The 26787-nt window shown below is 54.3% G+C and overlaps 9 protein-coding genes across 9 annotated transcripts; 5 read left to right on the top strand and 4 right to left on the bottom strand.

Moving 5' to 3' along the window:
• Positions 1–1623: 1623 nt before the first annotated feature.
• CORC01_13846 (uncharacterized protein) lies at positions 1624–3205 on the bottom strand (the record flags this gene model as incomplete). Its single annotated transcript, XM_022625462.1, has 6 exons — positions 1624–1776; positions 1829–2014; positions 2067–2280; positions 2334–2500; positions 2544–2938; positions 2992–3205. 6 exons carry the CDS (start codon positions 3203–3205, stop codon positions 1624–1626), a joined length of 1329 nt encoding a protein of 442 aa, XP_022468043.1.
• Positions 3206–3958: 753 nt separating this feature from the next.
• CORC01_13845 (60S acidic ribosomal protein P1) lies at positions 3959–4509 on the top strand (the record flags this gene model as incomplete). The annotated part of the gene is made up of 4 exons (XM_022625461.1): positions 3959–4027; positions 4119–4196; positions 4265–4400; positions 4463–4509. The coding sequence occupies 4 exons, from the start codon at positions 3959–3961 to the stop codon at positions 4507–4509; spliced, it is 330 nt and encodes a 109-aa protein (XP_022468042.1).
• A 987-nt stretch (positions 4510–5496) lies between these two features.
• CORC01_13844 (UBA/TS-N domain-containing protein) lies at positions 5497–6681 on the bottom strand (the record flags this gene model as incomplete). Its single annotated transcript, XM_022625460.1, has 3 exons — positions 5497–6136; positions 6296–6515; positions 6597–6681. The coding sequence occupies 3 exons, from the start codon at positions 6679–6681 to the stop codon at positions 5497–5499; spliced, it is 945 nt and encodes a 314-aa protein (XP_022468041.1).
• Positions 6682–7899: 1218 nt separating this feature from the next.
• On the top strand, positions 7900–9090 carry CORC01_13843 (MSP domain-containing protein; the record flags this gene model as incomplete). Its single annotated transcript, XM_022625459.1, has 6 exons — positions 7900–7939; positions 7999–8154; positions 8209–8267; positions 8331–8435; positions 8504–8638; positions 8692–9090. 6 exons carry the CDS (start codon positions 7900–7902, stop codon positions 9088–9090), a joined length of 894 nt encoding a protein of 297 aa, XP_022468040.1.
• A 1570-nt stretch (positions 9091–10660) lies between these two features.
• CORC01_13842 (fatty acid desaturase) lies at positions 10661–12130 on the bottom strand (the record flags this gene model as incomplete). Its single annotated transcript, XM_022625458.1, has 3 exons — positions 10661–11335; positions 11413–11691; positions 11819–12130. Coding segments are annotated over 3 exons (1266 nt in total), but the record flags the coding sequence as incomplete, so codon positions are not given.
• Positions 12131–13602: 1472 nt separating this feature from the next.
• CORC01_13841 (uncharacterized protein) lies at positions 13603–17744 on the top strand (the record flags this gene model as incomplete). Its single annotated transcript, XM_022625457.1, has 4 exons — positions 13603–13939; positions 14015–14092; positions 16283–16824; positions 16956–17744. The coding sequence occupies 4 exons, from the start codon at positions 13603–13605 to the stop codon at positions 17742–17744; spliced, it is 1746 nt and encodes a 581-aa protein (XP_022468038.1).
• Positions 17745–18577: 833 nt separating this feature from the next.
• CORC01_13840 (uncharacterized protein) lies at positions 18578–19764 on the top strand (the record flags this gene model as incomplete). Its single annotated transcript, XM_022625456.1, has 2 exons — positions 18578–19187; positions 19277–19764. 2 exons carry the CDS (start codon positions 18578–18580, stop codon positions 19762–19764), a joined length of 1098 nt encoding a protein of 365 aa, XP_022468037.1.
• Positions 19765–19851: 87 nt separating this feature from the next.
• On the bottom strand, positions 19852–22480 carry CORC01_13839 (uncharacterized protein; the record flags this gene model as incomplete). The annotated part of the gene is made up of 4 exons (XM_022625455.1): positions 19852–20512; positions 20709–20935; positions 20997–21058; positions 21301–22480. The coding sequence occupies 4 exons, from the start codon at positions 22478–22480 to the stop codon at positions 19852–19854; spliced, it is 2130 nt and encodes a 709-aa protein (XP_022468036.1).
• Positions 22481–23546: 1066 nt separating this feature from the next.
• CORC01_13838 (uncharacterized protein) lies at positions 23547–25399 on the top strand (the record flags this gene model as incomplete). Its single annotated transcript, XM_022625454.1, has 3 exons — positions 23547–23557; positions 23898–24453; positions 24509–25399. 3 exons carry the CDS (start codon positions 23547–23549, stop codon positions 25397–25399), a joined length of 1458 nt encoding a protein of 485 aa, XP_022468035.1.
• Between the last annotated feature and the right edge of the window lie 1388 nt (positions 25400–26787).

Below are 26787 nucleotides of genomic sequence, written 5' to 3'. Positions count from 1 at the left end.
GGGGGGGGGGCCACTGAGGCTGAGGAGTGTGATGACATACCTACCAAACCAACGAAACATTGTCCAGCTTCGGAGTTGAGCTCAAATGCGCGAAGTGCGCGAACCCAAGGCGTGAGCCGACTGTAACCAGCTGGCCCCGCAAAGGGCGGGATTTCTCCCCCAGTATTGAGTAGGGGCCTTGATTTTTATTTTTATTTTCCCAATGGCAGTTCAAGGCAAAGGAGCTCGGGAGCTGGGCCGAAGAACGGGAATTCCGCAATCAATTTTCGGGGTGAGGGGATAAGACCCATTGGGAGAGCTGGAGCCGATGGTACCGAGGGTTTAGGATGGGTGACTCAACAACACGACAAGTTTTCAACAACTTACTTTTCCGTCCGGAATATTTGATGGGGAGCCTCAGTCGCGCAAAGTTCTACCCATTGGCCTTCAGGCCGGTCTATGTATTCTCTATCCGAGCTACCATGTGACCAGCAACTTGCAGTCTCCTCGGATGTGATTGCCGTTGCCGGTCCCTGCTAAGCATAGCATTGAGGTTCTGAGAGCTCCTTTGGGGGTTCACGATATCTGATTGGGCAATGGGGATATTCCCGTCTATAGCAACCCGTCTTCGCAGTATCTCAACCATGGTGAGAATACCAAAGTTGTCTCTTGCAGTCTTGATCACCACAGTCTGCCTTTGGCTGAAGAGCATTGTCTGGTCGTCGGCAAGGCAGATTCCCTAGGCAGCAGAACATTGCCGAAGAGACCATGCTAACCGAAGCTCCGTATGCCATCTTCAACGTAAATAAACAAAACTATGGATCCGGATCTTCTCCAAATTGAAGAGATACGGCAAAGCATTCATGATATTCCACTCCGCGACGGCGTATCCACCTGAGCAGTAGCCATATGGGAACATTTTGGACCAAGCCAGATTGGCTCGTCACCATCCCGGAGAAGCCTGAATCTCTCGCAACACGCTTTGCTGTTCGTCTATGAGGAGGGTCTGCTCTATGCCTGAGTTCCTCAGTTTGGCCCCGACTCGCTCGCCATGGCACAAGTCTAACAAGCATAGAGGTGCTCCAGTGCCCCAGTGCACAGATGTTGGGAGGCCCTTTATGCCCGTGGCTTTCCAAGGATGGAGAACCTCATGTCAGGTTTCCAGGCAGCACGATCCTATCAGTGGCCCAGCGAAAGCAGGAGACAAAATATGGAGGTGCTGGAAAGGTATAGATACGTGGAAGGAGGGGAATGTGATCTCAATAGGATCCTGATGTGGCCTGTGGGTATGACCATGGCTATGCCATGATGCGAGGTACTTGTGCGAAGAATTGGCTTATTGGGAGGTTTAGAGTACTGTCAGGAACCCGTGAGTCGGAAGCTATGTCTGAGCACCGCACTGTCGTTAGTTGAGGTGCCATCCGATCTCTGGCGGAAATGAGCTCGAGCTCACACTCCCAGCGTGAAAAGAAATCATGTCATTGGTCCATAATTGAGTACACTTGAGTTTGCCTCGTCCCGTTTACCCATTCCCATTAGACTGTGTACTTCACAGTCCCACTGGCCAGAAGAGAAGCACAAAGACCAACATGATACAAATCGCTAGTCCGTTTACGCCAAACAAAACAAGTCCCTTCCTCATCATCAAGCTTCGGCCTGTTCTTCAGCAGCAACCCTGAGCTCATAGTTGAGTTCAAAACATTCAGCAAGAAGCTCAGTAACACTGCCTTGCCCTTCCGGGATATCGTCGTTGATCATGAATTTGCCATCTTGACGCATGTTGTCAATTGAGTGAAGCTGCAAGCGACTTGTTAGTGCGGCTCAGTTGACAAAGGGAAGCGCAACATACCTTCATGCTATACGGGTACAGCTCCCTCACGGACTGAACGCCACCATTGTTCTTGACCTCAATGAGGCATCGCTTGAGCGTCTGGAGCTGATTGTAGATCGGCAGTAAGGCTTCCGAAACAGGTTCTGAAGATATCATCAATGAATAGATGTATGCGTAGCTTCTTCTGATGAGATAGAGCATTGTCTACCGCTGGTGTCAGCCGAGTCCCACGAAAACAGAGGCTTATCTGACTTACACGCTGAACATAGAGCTCCGCAGGCTTGCCTTCGTCATCAATCCAGTTGCCTTCGATTCTGCTTTCGTCGATCTTGTCCAACTGTCTCTGGAAGTCAAAAAGATCCGCCTCACGTAGAGACCATGCTTGCGTGATCGAGAGTTTCTCCAGTTCGTTGCGAATGCGGAACAAGATGTCGTATGTTGGCTTGAAAGAGTCAGGAATCACCCCTCTTCTGAAGGGAAAGTTAGCGACGTCGTCGTTAGCGATCGATAACTTATGCCATACCGCTCAAGAACAAAATCAGACCACATGAGGCACTTATCCAGCAAAGCAGCCACCTCATCGAACCCGCCCGGTGTCTTCCCCTCTGTAGTCAATAGCTTGCCTTCCTTTCTCTTCTCCTCAATCTCTCGCAGTTGGGCTTGAAGTTTCTGGACTTCCGATAGCGAGAACTGCAACAATGTTAGTATTTTCACTTCTCGTACGTCCCCATACCAACCGTGCCTTTGTTCGTGTGTTTGCCAGGGACATGGATCTCAGGATAGAGATTAGCTTCTCATAAGTCTTTGGCAGGGGGTCCTCGAAACGCTCCAATCGCTTTCGAAGATGCGCCAGAGAATTTTCACAAAGCGCCAGTCTGTTAGACAGCAAAGTGATAATGTATGGAGGGTACTCGGTTTCGGTAGCCTTGACATTCTGCGCGAGCTTGGTCAGGGTATGCGAGATGCTCTCCAAGTCCTTAACGGAATACAAGTCGACTTCGGTGAGATGATCCAACAATCTCCGGATGGTGGAGGTCAAGGCATATGCGGCAGGAGCTTCGTTGTTTCGTCCGATGGTCATGAAGAAGAGCGAAAGTAGTTGGAAGCAGCTCTCCAAGACTCTGTCCACTGTAGCACGGGTTAGCCGTTGACCCCGCACAGTCGGGACGATAGCGCATTACCTCTGTTCTCCTCCCTTCGGCCAGACGGCCGGGCCTCGTTGAGCAGACGAACCTGCTCGATCGTCTCCTCGTAAAGCGGGAGAACATCCTGGCTTCGAATATAGGTCGTGCGATCCTGCTTCAAGAGCAGAAGTCTATCGCGGATCGCAACCAGCTTGTCGAGAATCTCCTTCTCGCGGTCGTCCCGCGGCGGGGGGCACGTAGGGGTATCCATCTCGCGTGACGTAATTCAAGACGGACGTTGGTTGCTGGGAGGGTTGTAGAGCTGGAATATGGGCGACTGCCGAGTGTTCGAGATCATGGACGGCCAAGGTATGCACCTCTTGGGCTGGAAGTTGATGCCGTTGCAGGTCTGCCAATGATCCAACATTCAACGAAGCACGATAGCGGGGCTGAAGGCGATTCACAGCTCGGGATGCGAAGCTAAAGTCCGATCGTCGGTGGTCTCCGGTTGGACTTGGGGTGCTGCTGAGTATAGTTGTATTGGTATGAAAGGACTGTGACAAAGGAGGGCTGCCGTGGCATCCGTAGAGATGTGCAGATGGGATGCGTATGTAAGTGAAATGCGGATGATGCGCTCCTTGTCCGGAAACCAATGGAAAGGTGCACCACAACCACAGACGCTTCTGATAGAGAAGGTGGGGGTGACTGACCTGCTTGGAAAGTCAAATCGAGGTATCGATGTGGGGCATGACCCAAGTGACGCCGACGGCAGCGGGGCAGGCATGTCCAGGTCGTCGATCCGGGATCCTATTGGCTCGCACCCGTATCCAATCACAGGCCTTGAAGAAGGACCCATTAGATGCGGGCTTTAACCGAAACCGCCGAATGTTCATTAGGTCTTGAAAGCCCTGCCAAATTTTGACTCGGTGGAAGACCTCGCGGTACCATATTGACTGCTCCTTTGACAATCACACTCACCATCCGCGAAGACAACCTCCAGTCGCAAACGCCCAAACCAGTCACAATGTCGAACGCCGAGCTCGCCTCTTCCTACGCGGCCCTCATCCTCGCCGATGATGGCGTCGAGATCACTGTGCGTCGCCTTCGAATCACCCCGCCACGAAAATTCAAATAATACCAAAATATCTCGACAAGAACCGAAACTAACAATGTTGGAATTATAGGCCGACAAGCTCCAGACCTTGATCAAGGCTGCCAAGATCGAGGATGTCGAGCCCATCTGGACTTCCCTGTTCGCCAAGGTACGACGCGACGACAATTTCCACCGATTCGAGGAAGGACAACGAAGGCTGATTTGAGATTCACATAGGCTCTTGAGGGCAAGGACGTCAAGGACCTGCTCTCCAACGTCGGCTCCGGTGGTGGCGCTGCTGCCCCCGCTGCCGGCGGCGCTGCCGCTGGCGGTGCCACCGAGGCTGCCGCCGAGGAGGCACCCAAGGAGGAGGGTACGTTATTTCCAAACCATGGATTCGAGTTGTGCGTGATTGAATGCTGACACCTGCCACAGAGAAGGAGGAGTCCGACGAGGACATGGGCTTCGGTCTCTTCGACTAAGCGATTTTTCCTGCGACGATTTCCTTCCCTTTGTAACTTCAACTGCATGGATCCGGGGGTTCTACGATTCGCGCGATCATAAAGGATTGGGTGGAGGCACGATATCCTGCTGCCTGGACAGAGTAGCTCTCATACGATAATGTGAAGACGCGCTCTACGCGGAGTTCACTGGACATCCTCAAAAAATGAAAGTGGAATTTGGCATGCTTTGAATACACCGGGACACGCGCGGTGACTGGAGTGAGCCGTGGACGTCGACATGATACACCATCTTAGCTTGAGTTGGAATGGCTTATGACTCTACCTTGGCTCGTCGAATTCGGTGACTGTTATCAATGCTTAACCATCAAGCTACACCCTGCATGGAATAGTCGGCATAAGGATGTCACCACTCCACACGTCATCGGATATGCTGATGCAGTGGGGGTGCACACAATCATGTACGTGCCTGGCCTTGACGATGGCTACATGTCTCTCAAGTTGATTACGTCCAATCCCTATTGTCAATAGGTAAGGAACTCACGAACCTGTCGACTGGCGTCTTCCCTAGCCTTGTGTTGTCGTGACCGTCGAATGTGTATTCCATCTAGACTTCGTCAAACGCAACTTAGCCCTGCCAACTACGTTAGCGTATTGCCGTACATTTGCCCGCATTGGTGCCGTACATGGTTCCCAACACTGCATGGGGTTTTGTTGGCACCACCTCGGCTCACGCTGGTCCTTGACGAAACTGCCTGGAATAGAATGTTGAAAGAGCGCCCAAGACATGAGAAAAGAAAGTTGGCGGACACAGTGCGGAGGGATGTGGTTTGCGGTCCAGGTTCTTGATTCTAATAACACTCAATCGGTGTCCTTTTTGCTAACCCCTGACAACCTCAACGCCGTCATCTACTGCATTCCTCCGAAAGTCCCCGGGTTCGTTGCCCTAGTTTCTTCGCATGGGCCGGATGAACCAGGCGTCCCCTGGCCTCCCTCGTCTCAAAATGCTTATTTGACGATGAGGACGGCACTAGGTGTGAGTCCGGCCTCCTTCAGGGTCTTGCTAAGATCCATGTGACCCTCAAAGGTTTTGCGAGGGAACGTGGTTGAGAAGCTCGTGACTGCCGTTCCGGTCTCGGACTGGAGCATCTGTGCCACCTCGAACAGCGTGGTCTCGGCGGGCAGGGTCTTGACGACGTTACCACCCGCGGTCTGTAGGCGCAGGCGAGCCTCGTTGTGGTTGGCAACTGCCTTCGGGGCGGAAGGTGTGGCGGCCGGGGCAGGCTCTGGGGCTCTTCCCTCTCTCGCAGCCTTGGCCTCCTCCGCCTTGCGGCGACGCTCCTCCTTGTCGGCCTCGATCTTGGCCTTGATGCGGCGCTTCGCCTCAATGTCTTCCTGCTTCTCCTGACGCTTCTTCGCGGCCTCTTTGATCTGCTCCTTGCGCTGCAGCTCTTCTTTGGCCTCATGGGTCTCCTTTGTGGCTTTCATGCGAATCTTCTCATTGCGCTTGGCGTCCTCCTTGTCGAGGAGAGCTTGCTTCGCCTTCTTCTCCTTGAGCTGCTCCCGGAGCTCGATGAGTTTGGCTTTCTTCTGGTCATCTGTCAGGGGAGCAATTTCCTCAGTCGACTCTGAGAAGTCGGTATGGTCGCTATTGTTCGGTGTCAGTATTCAGCGCTTTCTGGTATTCCCAGTAATGACGGCGATTTGTGTGACATGATGAAAATTCAATAAGCACGGGGAAATACCCTGCGATGAAAGCAGGGACACTGGTGGTGGTGGTGGTGGTGGTGAGACTATGGTAACTCACGTCTTTGTCGCATGGTATGAGGCAGTGTCCTGAGATCTGAAGCGCTTGCCGCACTCGTTGCAGACGAGCGACTTTGCTGTACCGCCATTCTCGAGAGCCTCAATGTTGGCTTGGACTTCGGCGGCATCGTCATCATCGTCCTTGGCGGCGCTGGCGACAGCAGCAAGCTCCTCGAGAGGCTTATCCTGGTTGGTCTCGAGCCACTCAAGAGCTCCGTTCACTATGATCGGTCAGCAAAACCATCTCACACTTTTCTGTGGTGATAATTGGTTTGAAATTATCAGGCAATAAGGACACTAACGGTTTCCAGTCTTCTTCACAGCAAGCTCAGCTCGGGCCTTTTCAAAGCCCATGTCGAGCAACTGGTCAAGATCTGACTGTGTCATTGTAGTGGATGGCGGGGTTGTTTTTTTGGGGGGGGGCTTTTAACTAGCTTTGTCTGCTTCAATGAGGAAGTAGTATTTAAAGAGGTTGGCCAGGGGTGTGTGAAAGATGGTTTGTATCCTCCTTTGCTTGCCTATCGGAGTTGAGTTGTGAACAAGATTTGGTATATTCCCGTTGCTGTATGAACGAGGCTGGCACGGTAGGTACAGCTGAGTCGTTGTTTCCCGAGACGTCATCTGCAGGTGCCTTCTCTGACAGGAGCTGTGGATAGAGGGGCGGCCTCAGTGGCTGGAGCTCGGGAGGGACCGACAACACGGACGCTGGAGCAATCCTGTTGCTTTGTAAGGTAAGGTACCTACTCAGTAGCTATGTCCATCTTCTTTGGCCGCTCTCCACTGTTTCTTCTGGTTTTGCTTCTGCCTCCAATCAAGCACCATTTATGCTCATCTGTTCATACTGCAATTTAATATTTACTCTAAAGACAGAGAGGAGGAAATGGGTTCGTCGATGGAGCCAAGTACCGTCATAGTACCTGATATAATTAGAAGCGCCACATCAAGGGGTCCCTCCCACTTTTAGTGGATGAACATGGTCAATCAAACCCCCGGGCCCGGATTAACCACCCCTGCCAAAGGGAAGCTATGTGGAGGCCCGAGGCCCCAGAGCGCGACTGCGATTGACCGCCCGCTAAGGGGGCACTGGGAGGGTTAGAGTCTACAGTGTATGGATAAGGTACCTTAATGAAACCTGGCCTGGACTCGGAGAGAACTTGTTTGCTCAGAAGCCGGACTTTGTGCGCATCCTTCTGATCCCAATCGAGTCCAGCCCAGTCTGCTGTTGGTTACGGTGGTGTGTATTACGTCGTGGGCTCTTGCGTGCGAAACACCTGCTTTTTTGCCCATACCTAGTACCGTCCCGAACCGTGGTCCTTTACCCTGTCTGCCTGCCTACCTTCCTTTCCTTACCTCACCATATCTTAGGTACCATAGGTTCTCTCCTCACATTCGAACACTTTCAAGAAACCTTGACCTTACCTTACAACCCATCGACTTTTCTAATATCGCCCCGCGCGCAACACTCCTTCGACACCGTCACCCCCCCTCATACCTCTTGCAAATTCTCTTCTTCCTGCTTCCCAGGCCGAGGCCTGTCTCTATTGCGCCGGATTCTACCACTTTCCTCTTCATTACCATCAACTTCGCATCCACCCTATATCCACCATGTCGGTCGAAATTGAGCCCACCGAGCTGAGCTTCAAGCGTACGTTCCCCCTCCGCGCATCCGATGCATCATCGTACTAACGTTTCCCTGCTTTCCAGGTCCCTTCACCGTCGAAGTCGCTCGGATTCTGCGGATCAAGAACCCGAACCAGTCCCCCATCGCCTTCAAGGTAGGCAGCCACTCGATCCCTCGGCTGTCACGTTACCCTCCGCTCACAGATCATGCGACCAGGTCAAAACCACCGCTCCGAAGCAGTACGATCCCTTGCATGTTATGTAGCCCTCATAAGCGACTGACGACATCTCCAGATATTGCGTTCGCCCCAATTCGGGTCGTATTGAACCTGGACAAGATGTGGAGGTCACCGGTAGGCACTTTGCGCAAACGCCAGGTGGTCACATGGAACTGACCGCAATTAGTCCTTCTCCAGGCCATGAAGCAGGAGCCGGCCCTCGACGCCAAGTGCCGCGACAAGTTCCTAGTTCAATCCGTCTCCATCACTGCTGACAAGGAGTTTGCAAGCATTGCCAATATTGTAGGGAAACCACCCCCACGTCGGTTCCGAAGTTCTGGCGCAGAGGCTAATCAAACGACTCCGCGCAGCTCGACCAGACTGACAAGTCTTCTCTTATTGAGCGAAAGATCCGCGTCACCTGGCTCGCCGAAGAGTCTTCCCTCAACGGTGGCAGCGCTTCTGCTGTCGCATCCACACCCAATCGCCAGTCTCTGGTCAACGGCGTATGTTCTCCGACAGCTCGTCGACTCGGAAATAAAACACTAACAAATTGCAGGATTACACTCCCGATGTCTCTAACGTCTACTCGTCTCCCCAGCAGGGAACAGAATCTGGCAGCCCTGCCCCTGCTACCCGACCCTCGACTTCTGACGTGAAGGACGATACCGTTTCCGAGAAGGCGCAGTCCACAGTGAGCGCTGCGAGTCACGTCATCGCCAATACCGCTCAAATTACCTACGAGGAGTTGAAGCAGAAGCTTTCCCAGGCCGAGGCGAAGATTGCAAGTCTGCAGGACACCAGCGGTCTCCGGCAACGCGTCAAGACCGAGACCGAGAAGCTCCCCACAGCCCAAGAGGCTGCCGCAGCGGTGCGACAGGGAGCCGAGGGTGTCTCGGTACAAATGGTTGCCATCCTCTGCCTGCTTAGTTTCCTCCTCGCCTATTTCTTCTTCTAAACCTTTCTTGGTATTCCCTGACAATGCCCCTTTACACGACCTTTCTACTGGAGGATTTATGAAGCGCTGGGTAGCACGGGGCTTTGGCGATTTTTGCCATTGACACCCTCGTAGCTATTTGCCAAAAGACATTGGCAAGATGAGCGGAAGGTTGGCCTTACGGCGAGGCGGATGGAGAGGAGGACCATCAACAGACATGGAACGGAGTAACTCACATGTAACCATACGGATTCTTTTTGTCGTAACGGCGTGGCGTCCCGGACGCGAAGTAGTTGATTTCAGACACCGATCTCATGACGATGTTCAATTTCCTGTACGTCGGTGACTTGATGCATCCAGCATTTCTCTTGCAGCGACTGCCCCTGATGATCATTTCCAACAACTTGAGCCCAATATCCAGCAATACAGCATTGACCAAGCAGGAGGCTGGCAAAATTGAAGAAGATTCTTCAATTATGTCCGGAAACCCAGTCAGGGGTTCCGATTAAGTTCAGGGCGTTAAGAGTGAGGCGCACATGTTGCATGGCATCGCGCTGATTCTCCAACATTCTGGTCACAGTCTACAGCCACAACTTGAAAGCTGCGATGAAAGGCTCACCAAATTAGGCCCTGTGATAAGCACCTAAGGAGCATTGGGGGTGGCCTTCTATAGCCTTTACTCAGCGACCAAAGGCTCGATCGCTAATGCCGCGACACTGGCTCGGCACCCACTCCCATGGCGGCGAGAAACGAGTCAAAGGCAATTCGGAGCTCGCTAGGCGTAGAAAATGTTGCTGGAGCAATTTTGTGTCCTGGCAGTAAGCAGTGCAGTGTACGCTAGGAATGCCAGGGTACGGTAGGAGGTATGGGATGTGACTATTTTTTTTTCTTTAACTTCATGAGCCAGAATAGGGGCTAGTGGCCGGGTGAGACAGTGGATCGGAGCGGCCACTCTGAGCATTTCTCTCATGACGAAACAGAGAGTGACCAAGGATGATTCGCCTTACCCTTCCCCCTTTCCCCCCTGTTGTGGTGATCTATACCTATGTTCAAAGACTTATTCGTCCGCCGTTCCTATCTGCCTGGGACGAATTCTGTATAAACGTGGATTTCGAGGGGGATTTTCTACCAACATTCAACACTACATCTCTGTGAGGGTATAGTCTTATTAGACCACTTTACTTCACCTCAAAGCCAACATGGATATTTTCTTCGCGTTGGAGGTGTAGTCTGTGGCTCGTTTCCGGATCCTGGCTACCCTGTACTCTGATGCTATCTGTAGCATCCAGATCAAAGATTTCCCCACCAAAGTGCCATAGGGCAAGTGTACTCGATCATGTTAGCCATAAATTCAGACACTATTTACACGTATAGAGGTCCAGAAACAATCGCTTCCATTGTGGCGAGCCATGGAACCAAGGTATCACCATGCAAGGTTTCTTTTCGACTCTGTTCATATCTACCGGGTTGTGTCGTTAATACCCAACTCGTGAACTAAAAAAAATATACAATGCCAATTATTCATCAGATGACTTTTTTCTTTATACACAACTGTCTTCCAGATTAAAACCAAATCCTTCTCTCGCTCTTCTCATGCCTCAATCTCCTCACGCGTCCAGTTGGCCACGGCGCCGCCGCCAACCTTGCGACCGCCCTGCTTCCTCTTGACGCGGGAGGTGATGCCGACATTGGGGTCGAGGATGAAGCGCCAGATGACGTAGGTCCAGCTCTCGTGGCGGGGCAGCTCGTCGTAGAACTCGCTGGCGATGGCGCGGAGCTTTGGCAGGCGGGTCCAGGGGACGGCGGGGAAGTCGTGATGCTCGTTGTGCAGGCCGACGTTGTACGTGAGGAAGTTGAGGGGACCGTAGTAGGAAAAGGTCTCAGGGACGGGGATGTTGTTGGAGGCGTCGCGCTGGGCGGGGGTGACGGTCTCGTAGACGTAGTGCTCGGCGATGAAGTGGCCGGCGAGCGGGTGGAGGGAACCGGCGAGGAAGGAGGAGAGGAGGAAGTAGAGGATGGTGTTGAAGCCGAAGGCTGCGTAGAGGGCGTAGTCGAAGGCGAGCTGGACAGCGATGTTGAGGTAGTGGACCCAGGTGAAGGGGACGCTGTAGACGAGGGTTGGGCGGACGGCGTAGAAGAAGATTTGGAAGGTGCAGAAGAAGGCCTTGCCGAGGATGGAGTCGAAGAAGACGACTTCGAGGGCGGTCGGGAGGTCAGTGTCGAGGCCGTCGACACCGAGGGACTTGTGGTGCGTCAGGTGGTAGGGCTAGAGGAGGCATGTACGTCAGTTATTTTCGGACCCCCCGCTATTTTCTTTTGCCATTGGCAGCTCCCGAGACTTACACGGAAAGAAGCGCTGTAGGGCACGCCAATGGGCAGGTTGGTAAAGATGGCGAACAATCGATTGGCGAGCGGGGAGCGGAAGGCGAGGTTGTGGGAGATTTCGTGGATGGCGAGGAAGAGGTTCTGGTTGGCGGTGGCGCCGAACACGTAGCCGACGAGCCAGAACTTCCATGAGAAGAAAGGGGTGTCGCGGAGATACCAGGCCCAGAAGATTTGCATCGCGACGACGCCGACGACGACATACTTTGTCAGAGGCTCCGGCCCGCAGAGCTTAGTGACCTATTGACAGAAGTGTTAGCCATTTGGCGTCCACAGACGAGACAATGGCCATTGCCGTGAGGGATTGCGGCTTGTGGGGTGGTGGGAAGGGTGAATCAAAGTTGCGTTGTGTCGTGAAGTGACATACCTCCGGATGAGCCTTGATGATGGCAAGTCGGCGGGTTCGGTGCGGTTCCTCGGTGTAGGTCCAGAAGAAGTCCTTTTCCTTTGGAGGCTCGGTCGGCGCATCGGTCGTCAGCTTACCGGCGGCAACGCCATCGGCCGCGGGGGCAGATTTGCGCTTGGACGGCTGCGTCACGGTGGAGGCAGCGGACGAAGCCATTATGCTGGGGTGTTCGGAATAGTGATGGTGGTTGTTGGTGTCGTGTGAAATGTGGCGCGAGCGGGCAGTTGTATCGAAGAACGAAAGAAGAAAAAAGGCGATACCTATCAATCTGTCCTGACCGAGAGGGAGAGAGAGAGAGGAGGGGCGAAAAGCGATCAAGCGTCGAATCACCTGCTCTGGGACATTTAATTTATAAATGTAGAGGCCTCAAATAAAGGAGTGTGTCCGTGAAGAACCGAAGATTTTCACCGAGCGCACTTTTGCGTAAAAAATAGACAAAAAAGAAGTCTTGTGTATCTTTCCCCCTTTGCGCAACAGGAAATCGAGTGTTGGTGGGAGAGAGATCATGCCTCGAAGATGGCAAATCTCCTGATGGCGGGCTGTTGGGGGTCGGGGTGTCCTTCCGAAGCGGTCAAGCGGTGTAACAAGGTCGCCTCTCCAGGTACCGCATTTTCTGGTCTCTGCAACCTGTGGCGCAGCGGTGATCAGTGGAGGGCGGAATGAGAAGGGCCCAGGCTTGCCAGGGCACCTCACAGAGGGGACACTTTCTTTGCCCCGCTGTGGCCAATCGTTCGGAACATGTGTTTTACGGCTTCTGGCTGCATGGCAGGCTTGCCAGCTTCCATGCTCTCTGACAGAATCCCATCCAGCCTGGATGGGAATAGCAAAGGTTGCTGGGTTTTTCTTTGGTTTTCTTGGGACATGGGGAAGATTTGGGGAAATCCTCCATGGAATCCCCCCACACCTTGGCTGCGCATCTTGAGCTTTTCCATGTCGTGCGACCATCAAGCTAGAGGACACGCAGATCAAGATGATGGCCATGCTCCATCTTGCAAGTTTCCAGGTACCACAAAGTTACAATTGTCGTTTTCGTCGCCTAGGGGAAGCCAATGACGACGATATCGCAGTGTATCACTTGGCCAGGTTCTGTGTACGCCCTTCTGTCGTGTCGAGTCTTTTGCAACTTTGATGTGTGATGAGATGAGATAAACCAAGGTCTTTTTTAAGTTTTTACTCTGTATCTTGCGTGGTCTAGTTCCGTCAGGTACGAATATCGTACGTCTTACATTGAATTGATGCGTGCGCGCGTTGTGTGTTCCCGCATTGTGCGAGGAGACCGTGTATGAAGAACTAGGCCTCCGTCTGGGGTCCGATGTCGAGCGAGGTCCGTGATTGATGTCATGGGACGGAGGCCTTATACCGAACCCCATGTTTCTGCTTTTTCTTCTCCGTGCCAACTTAATTGGATAGTACTGTCGTGGGCCGTTAGAGACAAAGTGCTCTTAGATGAAGGCATCGTTACATTGAAGCGCTAGATTGGCCAGTTCAATGTGCCGGCCTAGTTCTTTTTCATTTAACCGTCACATACAATTGCCGTATATCCAGATAGTTTCTGCCCGTCAGATAAGTCTTCGGAAGGAGATGGACCGCAAAAAGGGGTGCAATCGTGAACATAAGAGGTAGTGGAAGAACGGCGCTGGCATCATGGCTGTTTTACATTCGAGCCCTTGACACACGAGGATCAGCCTCTTCAAATCGCAAACAATCACGAAGCAAAGTTTTAAACAAAAGGCAACGTTTCAGCCATGCGATTCTTCTTCCTTGCCGCGTCTCTGGCGTCCGTCGCTGGCATGGTTCTCGCCAAGCCTGAGAAGATCAGGGGCGTAACCGATCCCGTCTACCACTTGTACCTCCAAGCCTATCCAAAGGATACGTCGATCGCCGTCCTGGGACCCGAGTCGTCGGCGGGTTTCTTCAACATCGCGGGGACCATCCAGAGCGCCAACTCGAGCTCGTATCTGAATATTGGCGGCGATGCTACGTCGTATAAGACTCTTCAGTTGAGCAACGCCTCCGGCACCAACGCGTGGGGCCTCGAGGGTGACACCATCATAACCACCCAGAGCAGTAGTTGGGGACGTCGTATGTGGCATTCATTGCAGGAATTTGATAGCCTTTCGTGATTGCCTAGAGCCGATACTGACTAATTCCTGACAGAATTGAATTTCTTGGTCTGCCAGCTGGATGCAAGCTTTTGGCAGCTCTATCTTCAAACAGGGAGCGATGCGCCGAATGGTAGGAACTGTAGCAATTATCAGACGATCCATCTGCCATGCCTCTGCTAGACGAGATTCGTTTGGGAAGTGTTTTTGTAGGACAGAATGGAAGGGGTTGGGCGATGTCTGGCTACGTAGCATGTAGACAATAGATGGTCTTACAAACCAAGCACCAGGAGATACTTTCGGCATACATACTGATCCGGGGGCTAGTGACCGGGAAAAAACAATGCTCGCGTCTCAGTGTGACTCAAAAAACATGGTTTTGATGCTTGGCATATTGGAACAAGGAAACTTTTGGCTGTTGAGTTTGAAGCGAATGAGCAACGTGCCGCGCAGAAGGCGCAGACTAAGTTAGGTGCCCAACACGATGAGCTCCTCAAGACTCTTTGCCAGTCTTGTGGGCAGCAATAGTCGTTGCACTTATTTCCCGTAGGTTTTGTCAGAAGGTTCTTCGCTCTTATAATCGCTCTGAGAATCATCGATAGAACAGAAATGGTCAAAAGTTGTACCAGAATTGAAGTTCAGAATGAACTATGGTTTAAGAACCGTCAAAGTTGCAATGATGGATGTCGAAAGGCGTAGGCGAGTTGAACTGAGGGTGAAAGAGAGGGAAGAAACTGCCCAAGTTGTGGGGACATAGGGAAAGGGACATCTAGAGATGAGTCGAACAACTCTGTAGAGACAAGGAAGTCAAATGTTAGTGGCGATTCGGCGCATCGAATACCACCATAGTAGCCTCGTCGGCTGAGAGCGTCGAGAACCAGGGTTTGGTCCGAGGCACCTCAAGGTGGGACGAACTAGAACAGAAGCCCGTCAAGCTTTAGCCAGACATGTCAAGTTGGTGCTGAAGGATGCAGAGGGTTTTCAAAGTGTCCATGTGACTTGTAGTGGCTTCATTGTTTAGATCGTGATGACGAGTTGGGTGGGGTTGGGTGAGGTTGAGGAATACATATTATGTAGATATGTTGAAGAGGGGTTCCCGTGATTGGCTGTCACATGCAGATACTCGAGCTGAAGTCCAGCGGGAGAAGCAGAGGGACCAGGGTAGGGATGGCACCAGAAGGGGCTAAAATGGCACCAGCACCTTTGAAGTGGAGGCCGCCGTTAGCTGCAGGGCGCCTCTGCAACGCTGCAATAACCGCTGCAAAATTAGCGAGACTTGTCAGCTTGTCAGGCTTCAGCAGGCCCAGATCTCTTGCCGGGCCCTGCTGGGATTCCAGGACTTGGGATGGACTGGACCTGCGTTGGTAATCTAGGTGGGATCAAAGCACATGAGAGAAAGCCTGAGAGGGAACCATAGGGGCACGCGACCTAGGAGAAGCACCCACTGTTGAATTTGGGATCTTGGTGCGTTCCATAAGGTAGCCGTTGGTTTCTTTGTTCAACTCTTTGTGCATGTTAGGTGTTGTATGCAGTCCGTCAGTGGTCCTATGCCTTGCAGATCATCATGTCTCATTTCTGCCTGTGTGTCTACCAAAGCAGTATGGAGCACCATCACCGTTTTTTCCTCTTTATTGTTTCCGAGGACGAAAATAAGAGGAAATAAAACAAAGGAGCAAAAGATCGAGAGGGGAAGCCCGGGCCTTGTCACATTAGGTAGCCTGAGCTGCAGCTTCACCGCCCATAGGCTTACAGTGCCTAGAGAGGTTCGTTCGTTCCTTCCAGATGTAAGCCCAGGTAAGGTATTTTAGCAGGTAGCGCCACGTGAAGATAAGAGCCTAGGCGAGCAGAGCCGCCGTTAACGATAAGCCCAAGCTCCCACCTGCGGTCCGCTTCCTGCCACCTTGCCCAAAAATCTACCGGCAGGTTGGTACGTCGGTTGGCTTTCCCTTAATCACCCAGGTTTTTTCCCGACCGCCAGACCTGGACCGACTTTGCACTTTCTCTCCTTCGAGTTGCCTGCCTGCCTTATCCCGCAATAGCAGACTCCGTCAATAGCCTCTGAATACCTCCGTCTCGCCGAAGCGAGTTCCTGCTCCCGGCGAGCGAAACGAGACGATCCACCTCACCCTGATACGACTTCATCCACGGTCACATCACCGTTTCGCGTGCTCTCCACTACCAAAAGCCCAGTCCTCTCGAAGCCTGCGACGACATTACGAGCGCTTCTCCCTCGCTTCTCTCGATCGGTCGTGACTACGCCGACTTGCCGTCCAAAGTGGCCGGCCATCGTCAAAAACAAACCCCTCTGTCGGCGCGGCTCCAGCAAGCCAGCTCGTCGCGCCGATGTGGTGGTTCCTCCGAATCATCACCAGTGCCATCTTCCTGCTGAGCATAGTCCTCTCTATACCCGTCGCCTTTGATGTCGGCGGTAGGGATAGCGGACTGGCCTACAGTCTCGCCCTCTCCGGCTTCTATTTTGTCTACTCAACCATCGCCGTCGTAACCCCCGCAAAGTCGCGCGTCCGCTGGGCCATATCCGTCATTCTCCGGCTCTCGCAGTGGGTTGTCATTCCCGGACTGCTCATCTGGGCCCTCAGCCGCTTCGCTGTCGACGCTGGAGCTACCAACTGGGTGGAGCGGACACTGCAAAGCATCACGACCTCTAAATCGACGTCATGGGGTGAATGGGTATTTGGTGAGGGTGGTGTTATTGAGACCATAACCTTGGGTGGTTGGGATAAGACGCTGCGGTACTCGAGTCCGGTCTTCCAGCTCCTCGAGGGATTCTGCACTCTGCTTGTTATCCAAGCTGCTGGGCAGATCACCAAATGGCTCGTTAACAGAGGACGAAGCGACACTTGGATTGTACGTGGAACCCCCCTCCCCCCGTGCCCCGGACGTTGTGAGCCGGTCACGAACTGCCTGGCCATGGCCTCGTGTCGCAGATTTGGATCGCATATTTTAACTCATGCAGGACTTGCTAACAATCATGTCAGATTATCCTGCTCGTTATCTCCGGCAGCGTGCTTGCGAGTGCCGTTTACTTCCTCTGGCGTGTCGCTCACTTCCCTTGGATCGACAACTCTGATGCGATTTTGATCGGTGTTACTATGACTTCAGCTTTCTTCCTCTGCGCGTATGGAATCGGCAGCGGGCGCGGCAACCCTGTCGAATCGTCCCTTCTCTTCGCATACGTCGTCCTCTGCGTCTATCAAATCTTCACCGACTACCTTCCTTCCGAATCCACGGAGGCGGATCAACATCAGTCCTCGCAGCCCGACTTCCCGCCCTTGCCGCCCATCATTATGGCATCTTACTCGACCCTGCTTCACATGCTCGGCTCCCTTCCCCATGCCGTCCACTCGTCCCTCAGTCTTCTCTACGCGGCGTTTCAGACCATTACTCCATCTGTAATCATATCGCTCGCCTTCAGACTCCTCGTCTTTTACTGCGCTACCCGCATCATTCCTGCCATCCGCGAGTCAGGAGCGAGGGCTCTGATGGAGGAACCGACTCTGGAAGAATCAGACGCTGCCAACTGGCTTCTTGGGATCATCACCTACTTTTCGCCTTCGATTCTTATCGCCATGTACACGAGCTTGCTCCTGCAGCACTTTTCAACAAATGATGGGCCAGATGGGTGGACGCTTAGAGGAGGCGACCCCGGCGGTAACGTCTGGCGCTGGACAAATGTAGCAGCAACAATGACCCTGTACGCGATCGAGTTGTACTTGGGCAACGAGGATCACGATGGTGGTCTGACAAATCACTGGAAGATGGATTAAGAGCGAGGATATCACCACTCACAAAATCATTCGCCGACACCTACTCCACGATGACATGGGGGCGTACCCTATGTTTTCAGGAATTAATGAGTACTGTCTGCCCAGGCAGGCTAACAAAAGCTGATCGATCAGCGTACATAGGTCGTAACGACACACGAGCTAAGGGCACGGAAAGGGGAAAGGATAGGCACAGAAATACGGCGTTAAGGGGGTGGAAGTCTGCATGCTCGAATGGCGATTGTTTTACTTGCGGACTCGGCTGAATAGCTAAAGGGAATTTTGACGATTGTTGCGAGAGAGCACTGCCGCTACCTGGGCTTTTCCACACTGCCTACATTAGGAAACTCATCTTTTAAATCGATGGCCTTGGAAATACGTCTTCATCCGCAATGTTGATTATACCTTGCCTGGAACGATGATGAATTCTATTCCATTGAGAACGTGACACCTTTTTTTTGAAGTCAAAGAATGGCTTGCTCAAAAGGTACCGATTCGAGTTAGATCTTCACCTGAGGTAGTCAGGAGTGTGAAGTTCGGACGGGCTGCAGGCTGCTCGGCCATAAAACCGGTCGCATCCACTTTGGCAACTTTGCGCTCCGTCGAAACTCCGTCTTTGTTGTTGTCTGGGGCCTCGGCAACTCCTCTCTCGCAACTTCACTTCACTTACACCTCTCACTCACAACCCTCAATTCTCTCGGCAGCCTCTCAACCGACTCCCCTCTGTTCCTTTCTTTCTTTTTGAGTTCACAGTAAAGAGACAGTCTTCGGCAACCTTCATCATCTCTTCCAAACATTCATAATATCCATATCTACCTAACACTGTACCTACAATCATGGCAGCAACGCACATCCCCATGCGGGCATCCACCCCACCGCCCGCAGTCTCAAAGACGACCATCCATATGGCGGGCCTCCTTTGCGACGTCTACGGGCTCGAGGAGCTCGTCGCGCGCAAGCCGCCCTCGGCCGTCTCGTGTCTCTGGCTCCACCACCAGCGCCTACGCGCTAAGGAGGCCATGTCCGACATCGCGAGCCGGGTCATTTTCCGATGGGAAGAGACGTCGTTGTCGTCGCGTGGTGGTAGTGCCGTATCAGGGGGCAGGGCACTGATCGCCGTGGCGTTTGACCAGCAGAACCACGGCACCAGGACGGCGTCCGCAACGGCGAGGGATAGCTGGCGTGAGGGGAATAAGACGCACGCGCTCGACATGTGGGGGATGGTTTCCGGTATGGTGGCAGACACAAAGGGGCTCCTGGATGTCGTGGAGGGGTACGTAAAGCTGGAGCTGGCCCAGAGGGACGTGAAGGCGACGGAGGGGTGGGAGATTGACCAGCACCTTGTGCTTGGCGTGAGCTTGGGCGGGCATAGCGCGTGGCAGACGATGTTTAGGGAGGAGAGGGTGTCGGCTGGGGCTGTCATTATCGGGTGTCCTGATTACATGGGTAAGTCTCTTCCTGGGGGCGGGCACCATGTCTTTTGAGGTGTGAGAGTGAGAAGGGAGAAACCAGACTAACTCGACTGGGTGGGAAAGCTCTCTTGTCGGACCGCGCGAGGTTATCCAAGCTGGCGACCTTTTCCGGGCAGGACAACGGGGCCTCGTTCCTCGGGAGCCAGGACTTTCCGCCGGACCTTGTGGCGTCCTGTCTGCGTCACGACCCCAAGGGCATTCTCTTTGGCATTGACCCCGTCAGCAGCAATATCACCGACGACGCAGAGGAGCAGCAGCGTCTGCGCGGTGTACTGGACGGTCTGCGCCTGCACGGCAAAAAGTTTCTCGTCTGCTCTGGCGGCGAGGACAAGCTGGTTCCCTACGCCATGTCAGCGCCGTTTGTGGATTTCTTGACTGCGGCAACGGGGACGTGGTACGGCGGGGCCGGCGTCGAGGTCGAGAATAAGGTATACGAGGGCGTAGGGCACGCGTTCAGCGAGGGTATGGTGGAGGATTCGGTCCGGTTCTTGGTTGATGCCGTTGCTGGGAAGGATGCTGGCGGGGCGGCTGGGAGCAAGTCGAAGATTTGAAACAGACAACAACATGCCGATATGGCGAAGGGGAGGTTTGGTAGGATGAGAGTGATGAGGGGAAGGGGTTTGTATTGTGTGGTAGTCCTAAGCCCACGGCCTCTTTGCATCTTCTACGAGCGCCTCGTGGCTGTCTACGATCCTGGTAGCGACGCCGCTTTGTATCCTCTCCTCGTCGCTCGCGAATAAACAGTCTTCTAGACCCCATGGATTCCTCGCCCTCCTCTTGCCCGACAGACTCGGGCCTACGCCGTGCGGGTCCTCTGTCCACTCGTCCGCGGCGCGCTGCACGCCCGCGATGGCTCCCCCTTTGGCACCGCCCTTCTCCCCAGGGGCGGTGACGATGGTGGTGGTGGTGGCGGTGGCGGTGGCGGCCCCCTTCATCCCCGGCGGATCGATCCCGATGTACCTGATCCTTTCGAGCGGGAACCCGATGGCGGCGCAGTGGCCGTCGATGATGCGCGGCCTCTTGAAGGCGTGGCTCACGATTGTTAGGGTTCGGGGGTAGACGGCATAGAGGCGGCGGAAGAGGAGGAGGGAGTGGAGGATGTTGTGGTACGAGTCTAGGGCAAGGGTGTCTTTGTGAATGCGGGCGGTGATGGGTGGGGATGTGGAGGAAGGAAGGGGAGATGATGAGGAGAAAGAAGGAGAAAGAGCAGGAGGCAGGATGTCAAAGTAGGCGTTTGCAGCGGCGAGGTTGGCGTAGGATTCTGCTTCGGAGAGGGGTGTTTCTTTGCGTGTTGGGCCTCTTTTTGAATGGGAGGAAACTCGTTAGTTGTAAGTAGCGTTTGAAAGTTGTACTAAAGAAAGACGAGGAGTCAAGAGGCAAAATCGAACATCATAGAGAGAAGTGAAGACGAAGAAAACAGAAACAAGAGTCAACTGGACGCTCGACGAAGTGTCACAATCGCCGGAGGTAGTCGCGAACGCGGGGCGCTACGTACCCCGAAAATACGAGCGCGGAAGCCGGATCGTCCCGTAGCGCCGTCAGCCCGGCCTTGCTATGCTCGACGAACGTCGGGGTTTCGCCGATCTGGAAGTCGGCGATGAGCCACTCCGACTCGGCGCGGCCGTTGGTGGGGCCGCCGGTCCAGATGCCGTGGCAACAGACGACGATGAGGTTGGTCGGGGTTGTGGCCATGGCATGGAGACTTTGGTAGAGAATCTGGGTCTATTTGATGGTGTCGGATGAGAAGGATGTCGGTGAGCAAGGTCTGCTTCTGGAACTTGACACGCGCGATGGAAAGCCGGGTATTGTGGATCATGTGATGTGGTGGCGGTGGAAGTTGCGAGTCTGTGTTGCAGGCCACGAGAGGTTTTGGAGATTACAGTATACTGTGATGCTGTTACCTTCGGGTTGTGCAGCACAACTTGAGTATTAATCATGGCACTGACAACAAGCCGCAATGCTTTGATAAACAGCAGATCATCAAGGTAGCTTATTTATTATTACTTTTACCAATCCAGCGATTGCTCACGACAAAATTCTATATGCGTCGCCAACTAGGTAGAGACTCCCTGTTAAGACAACTGGACCATCTTTAGCGGTCTCAACAGCCCATCTTGTAGCTGCTTCGAGACCGTCTTTGCTTTCAAAAACCTCACTGGCGCCCGCACTCGAGGCCATTTCCCTCAAGGTCTCGAGCGGCAAAGGCTCAACCCAGGGCATCGTCTCACGGCGCGAGAAGCCCACACAAGCGACGTAGTCTCCAGGCTTGAGAAGCGTCCGCAGCATACCGCCGGCATCCTTTCCGTCCTGCTTTGATACTGATACAATCCACGTCACGGGCTTATGGGCATCTCGCAGACGTCGCTCGACGTAGGTGGACAGCGTCTCGGCCGACTGCGGGTTGTGAGCACCGTCGATGAGAATGGGGTTCCCCTTCCGCGACGGATGCCTAGCCTCGACATCAAGCCATGATAGTCTCCCTAGATGGGCAACGTTTTTCAGAATCGGTAGCGCCTTCTCTACGGAAAGGTTGAGGTGCGGGTACGCAAGCTGGAAAGCCGCGATGGCGCACGCCATGTTCTGAGCCTGATGCGGCATCAACTCCGACTCGTACAGAATCTCGAGCAGACCAGGTTGACTCGTAGTGAGATGCAGCGGCGCCGAGACGCTCGCTGCGTGCTGCCGGAAGACTTCAAGGACCTCGGGCGGGTTGCTGCCGTCGACCACGCACGGCACACCAGCCATCATGATGCCGGCCTTCTCTTTGGCGATTTCGGGCAGGGTGTTGCCGAGGAAGGCCTGGTGGTCGAGGCCGATCTTGGTGATGATGGTGACGCTCTTCCGGCGGAGGGCGTTTGTGGAGTCGAGCCGGCCGCCGAGGCCGACCTCGACGATACCCATCTGCACGTCGGCGCGGCTGAAGGCGCCAAAGGCGATGAGGGTGGTCACCTCGAAGAGGCTGAGGGCCTCCTGCGACTGCGACAGCCGGGCCTGGTCGTCGGCGACGATCTTGCGGTTGACGTCGGTGTAGACGTCCTGCGACACGGAGACGCCATTGATCTTGATCGCATCGCGCGGCTCGACTAGGTAAGGCGAGGTGAAGAGGCCATTTGAGATGCCAAAGGACTTGCAAAGGGCCGAGATATACGTGCAAGTGGTGCCTTTACCATTTGTGCCGGCGACGTGGATGGCATCCCACTTCTGCGGGACGCCCTCAAGGGCTCTCGAGATGCGGTGCAGGCCTAGGCTGATGCCCTTCATAGCCATGGCTGGGATTTCCGCCGAGGTCTTGGTCTTACGGTGTTTGGTGTAAGGTGATAGGGTGCTCTCTGGGCCTTGGCTGAGTTCGGGTACTAAGGCCCGGAGGATCGCCAACGGGTTTCTCTCGGCTCTGGATCCGATGGACACTTTACGGAGTACGGAGTACCTAGCAGACAACGCCCGTTCGTAGCCCGGCAACGGCTGGATTTCAACACCTAGGGAGTGAGTCACTGAAATTCTCTGATTATGATGGGTCTTATTTTTTCAGGATCCGGCGCCAAACGATGTCAGCGAATGACCTTGATTGAACATTCCAGGTCTTGCATTTGACCCCAACGTTGACGGAGTGTCAGCGGCCACGCGCGAGCAGGCACGAAGCAGGTGGGCAAGCAGCAAGCGAGGTAGGTGCATCCAGGTTCCCGTAAGGTAAGGCAATGCACGGTCCATCTTGAAAAGCTACGTTCCGAATTGCATCCAATTGCGGCTCCCCGTCAGCCACCCTCTGAACGGGCAGCCTGCAGGCAGTGGATGTTCTCCACCATTGACCTTGCACCAGGAAGCCCCCATGATTGGTCAAAGATGAGTTGCTTGATGAAGCCGCGCCACAGGGGGAGAGAGAGGCTGTCTGCGACCGGGACAGGATGGCGCGGCCAGCCACTCACAAAAAAAAGAAGTAAAGCGGCTATTCCCCAAAGACCCGCGCCATTCCCATTTTCCCTCTTGTTCCTTTTTTAATAGTCCCGGAGTCTGCCTTTTCCCCCCCTCGCCTCGCTTCGTCCTTGACTGTCAATCCACGTCCAGTCCCAGTGCCCCCCCCGTCCCCGTCACTGACCCCAATCCTCGCTCCCGCCCGCCCGCTGTGCGCCCCACGAAAAAAGCCATTTCCGCTTCGCGCAACTCGCCAGTCCATCGCGAATCCATCGCGAAACACGGTACTGCGGCCCCATTCTTCGTCACTTCCATCACGACGACAATCGCATCAATCTTGCTATCAAGCCGATACTTTGCACCGCCCAATTATCAACCCCGCTGTCCTTGCTACGTTCGTTGCGCGCCCCATTAGTCGGTCAAGATGGGACTCCCGTAAGTTTCTCTCCTACCCCTGCGGTTTCCCGGTCGCGCTGCATTACCTTGGCCTTTGCGCCGTGCCTGTGGGACACTGGCTCAATCTCGGCCTGCCAGTCGCGTAATCGCAACAGCTCCCACTCCCATGCCTCCATCCGTATCCATCTCGTTCATCACAAATCCTCCGCGTTCCCGCGTATGCGATTCGTCGACCACGTTCAAAGGCTGCCTTGGCCACATCTTCGTCTTCGCCGCTGCCGCTGCCGCCGCCGAGTTGCACTCCAGTCGCGGTGAATGCAGACTGCTTCATCCCCTGGCCTTGCATTCCCCCGCTAACATCGCAACTTCCCACCTGCAGACTATTCATCGCTCCCGTCGAGTCAGACGTTCCCGCTCAAGTGGGCGACAAGTCCGCGGCCACTCGACATCCTCGCTCTACCATTCGTCGCGCCCGTCGCAGTGTCGACGCCCGCCCGTTCCGCCGTCGCGCCGCCCTACTCCGCGATAACTTCCCCACTCCCGGCCCCGAACCTGTCCCGCGCGCCCGGTATCCATGGATCGAGTCTGGCCACCCTCCGCCCCCGGAGGCATATGTTGCACCCCCCTCGAGGTCGACTCCTCCAGTGAACGACCGCCGCAACCCGGCTGCTGAAATTGTCGAACGTGCAAACGATGCACGGAACCGGCAATTCGACGCTGATGCCAGCGAAGCTCGGCTGATTTCCCTGTACGGCGATGAATGGATCCTAAACCGGATGCCTAGACCTTCAGGGGCCAACGTGGCACCTCCGACCGGTGAAGAGGATGTCAACTGGCAGGAACCCGACAGGGCTCAGCTTGAGGGCTCATCAGCATATGCCGATTTTAGAGAGCGACGGAGATTCCGTCGTGCACAGCTCGATCGCATGTCGATGGTAGGCTTTTTTTGACTGCATTCCAGAGTAAGCTGCGAACTAACATTTCAAGTAGCCCGCCCCGCCAGTTGCAGCACGCTTTGACCGCAGTCCTGAGCATGCAACTTCCGCCAGGTTTGCGGGCCGTATGCGTAGACCGGAAGTGGAACCGCGTCCAGATCGCACAACGTATAACCAGCGCGTACGCCGGATGCGTCCGTTTGGACACTTGATCGAGGCTTCTCTCGCAGACGGCCTCGGCGATCGCAACAGAAGCATCAGCCCTGATGAGGATGGCGTGTGGGATACACTCCTGACAACGTTGACGCCGGACCCGCAGCCTCCCAGCGCTGGCTCGTCTTTCGCTTCGGCTTCTGCGTCTGCTTCTGCGTCGCAGTCACAGAGCGCCGGCGCGTCCTCCCGTACGTCTGTAGACAGACCTGAAAGGGCTGAAGAGTCTACCGAGCAGCCTTGCGAATCTGGTCTTGACAACTCAGATAGTGAAGGCCATGAGGACTTGCACATGGAAAGAGGGTGGCCGGATCACTGGACGATGAACTACCCGTCCAGACACAGGCGCTTTGTTGCAGATTTGGACGCGAATGATCCGAGCAGGATATCCTTTGTTCGTGCAGACAGGCCTTTCAGCGGTCGCGACAACGAAGAGATGCGAAGCCGTCGGCGGCTGGAGCTTGCTCGACACTACAGGATCGCTACTCGTGATCCCACTCCACTTCCAGAGCTGCTTGATCATATTGTCAGAGATTCAAGCGAGGAATCGCGAGATGCTGGCGGCCCAGGGGAAGGAGATGGTGACACAGCCCCCCCGAGCCGCAACGACTCGTCCAACGACAATGCACTGGAGGGCATGCAGGAGATCGTGCGGCATCTCGCGCGGCGGCAAGACATTCCCGATGAGTGGTGGGCAGGTGCAGGACTTTCGCGGACTCTTCCCGAGGAATCCTGAAAAGCGGTTTGCACATGATTTCGGGGCTACAATTCTACTTTTTGACAAGAAAAGCGAAAAGCCTGGGAACAGAGGATGTTTCCCTAGGCATGATGTTTGGAGTAACGGGTTTGGACCTGCCATGATGGTCACGGTCAGGGTCACTTTGGGTTCATTGGCGCCATCCAGTAATCTGGGCCATCTGTATAATACGTGTATTGTGAAGGAAGCGTGCCGCGTTCGAACCGGGGTTGCGAGAGACGTGCTCGGTCAATAGGACGGAGCTCTACGGGAGGCTAGCGAGAAACCTCGGGGAAAGATGCTGGGGATCTGATACTGCAGACGAGAACTGTTAAGACAATTGGAGTGACCGTTGACCATTTTTTCTCGAGGATCTCTTGTTTTTGTTGACGACAGCCGGGCATGCTTCTACCTTGGACGTGATAAAGTGAGGGGAGGATCATAACGTCAGCAGCGATCTCCCATGGTCTCAGTCGAGAGAAGTGAGACCTGAGGAACCATCATCCAGGTCGTATTGTCTCTGTCGTTCTCTCTTTGGTCAACCTGCTGGTGGATCTACGGGTCCCTCGAGGACTCGAGGAATGCAAGAAGGTCCAGTATGGAAGGTGAGTGCCAGTGTTGTTTATTTGGATGCTCGCTGAGATATGTTGGCAGCATGCTTGGAGTGAAGTGAGATGCTGGAAGGGACTACATATGCGGATGATGAAATCAAGCATGTCCGCAAAATCACCATTCTGTGAAAGAAAAAGTTGGTTCTCGAAATCTGGTATACACGTTCGCGGCAGGCCGGTCCCCTGGGGAGGTTAGATGCAGGTCGCCGGGCTGGCCACTCACATGTCACGAAGCCGGCGGCGTGCCTTAGTGTGTTCGTTCCCGCGCTGATCAGTCCACGGGTGTGTGTGTGTGTGAGCGACCGCGGCTAGTGTCGCCCCCTTTCAGTCCCTTGCCCGCCTTCTGTTCGAGGACGGGTTTGGTAGGTGGATATTCGTGGGCGCTTGGATGGGGCACGGGAAGCAATCGAGACGAGGTGTGATAGTCTAGGGTGTAAAAAGAGAAGGACACAAAAAGGTAGTGAGAAAGGCAGAATCTAGAAAACGACGTCAGCTAATCAGAGAGGGGGGACTCGGTGGCCCTGTCATTGACATGGGGGAGGTAGGGGTAGGTACCCGTAACAGGGTATGTTGATCTCTCTAGACGAGACACTGTCACGCCGTTACTACGGCGAAGAGCGGTTCACACAAACAATGCTGGATTGCAGGATGGGACAGGTGGGACGGTGGTCGTGTAAAGACATTCGACGGTCAAGAGCTTAGGGTGGAATGTAGGCGCGTGCCGCGTCTGGGGAAGATGAGACAGAACCCAATGTGATGTGCGTGTGTATAAGACGG

The sequence above is a fragment of the Colletotrichum orchidophilum genome (assembly GCF_001831195.1).
Source record: "Colletotrichum orchidophilum strain IMI 309357 chromosome Unknown Scaffold_217.1, whole genome shotgun sequence".
NCBI lineage: Eukaryota > Fungi > Ascomycota > Sordariomycetes > Glomerellales > Glomerellaceae > Colletotrichum > Colletotrichum orchidophilum.
The sequence above is the reverse complement of the archived record's forward strand: the minus strand, read 5'-3'. Positions and strand labels throughout refer to the sequence as shown.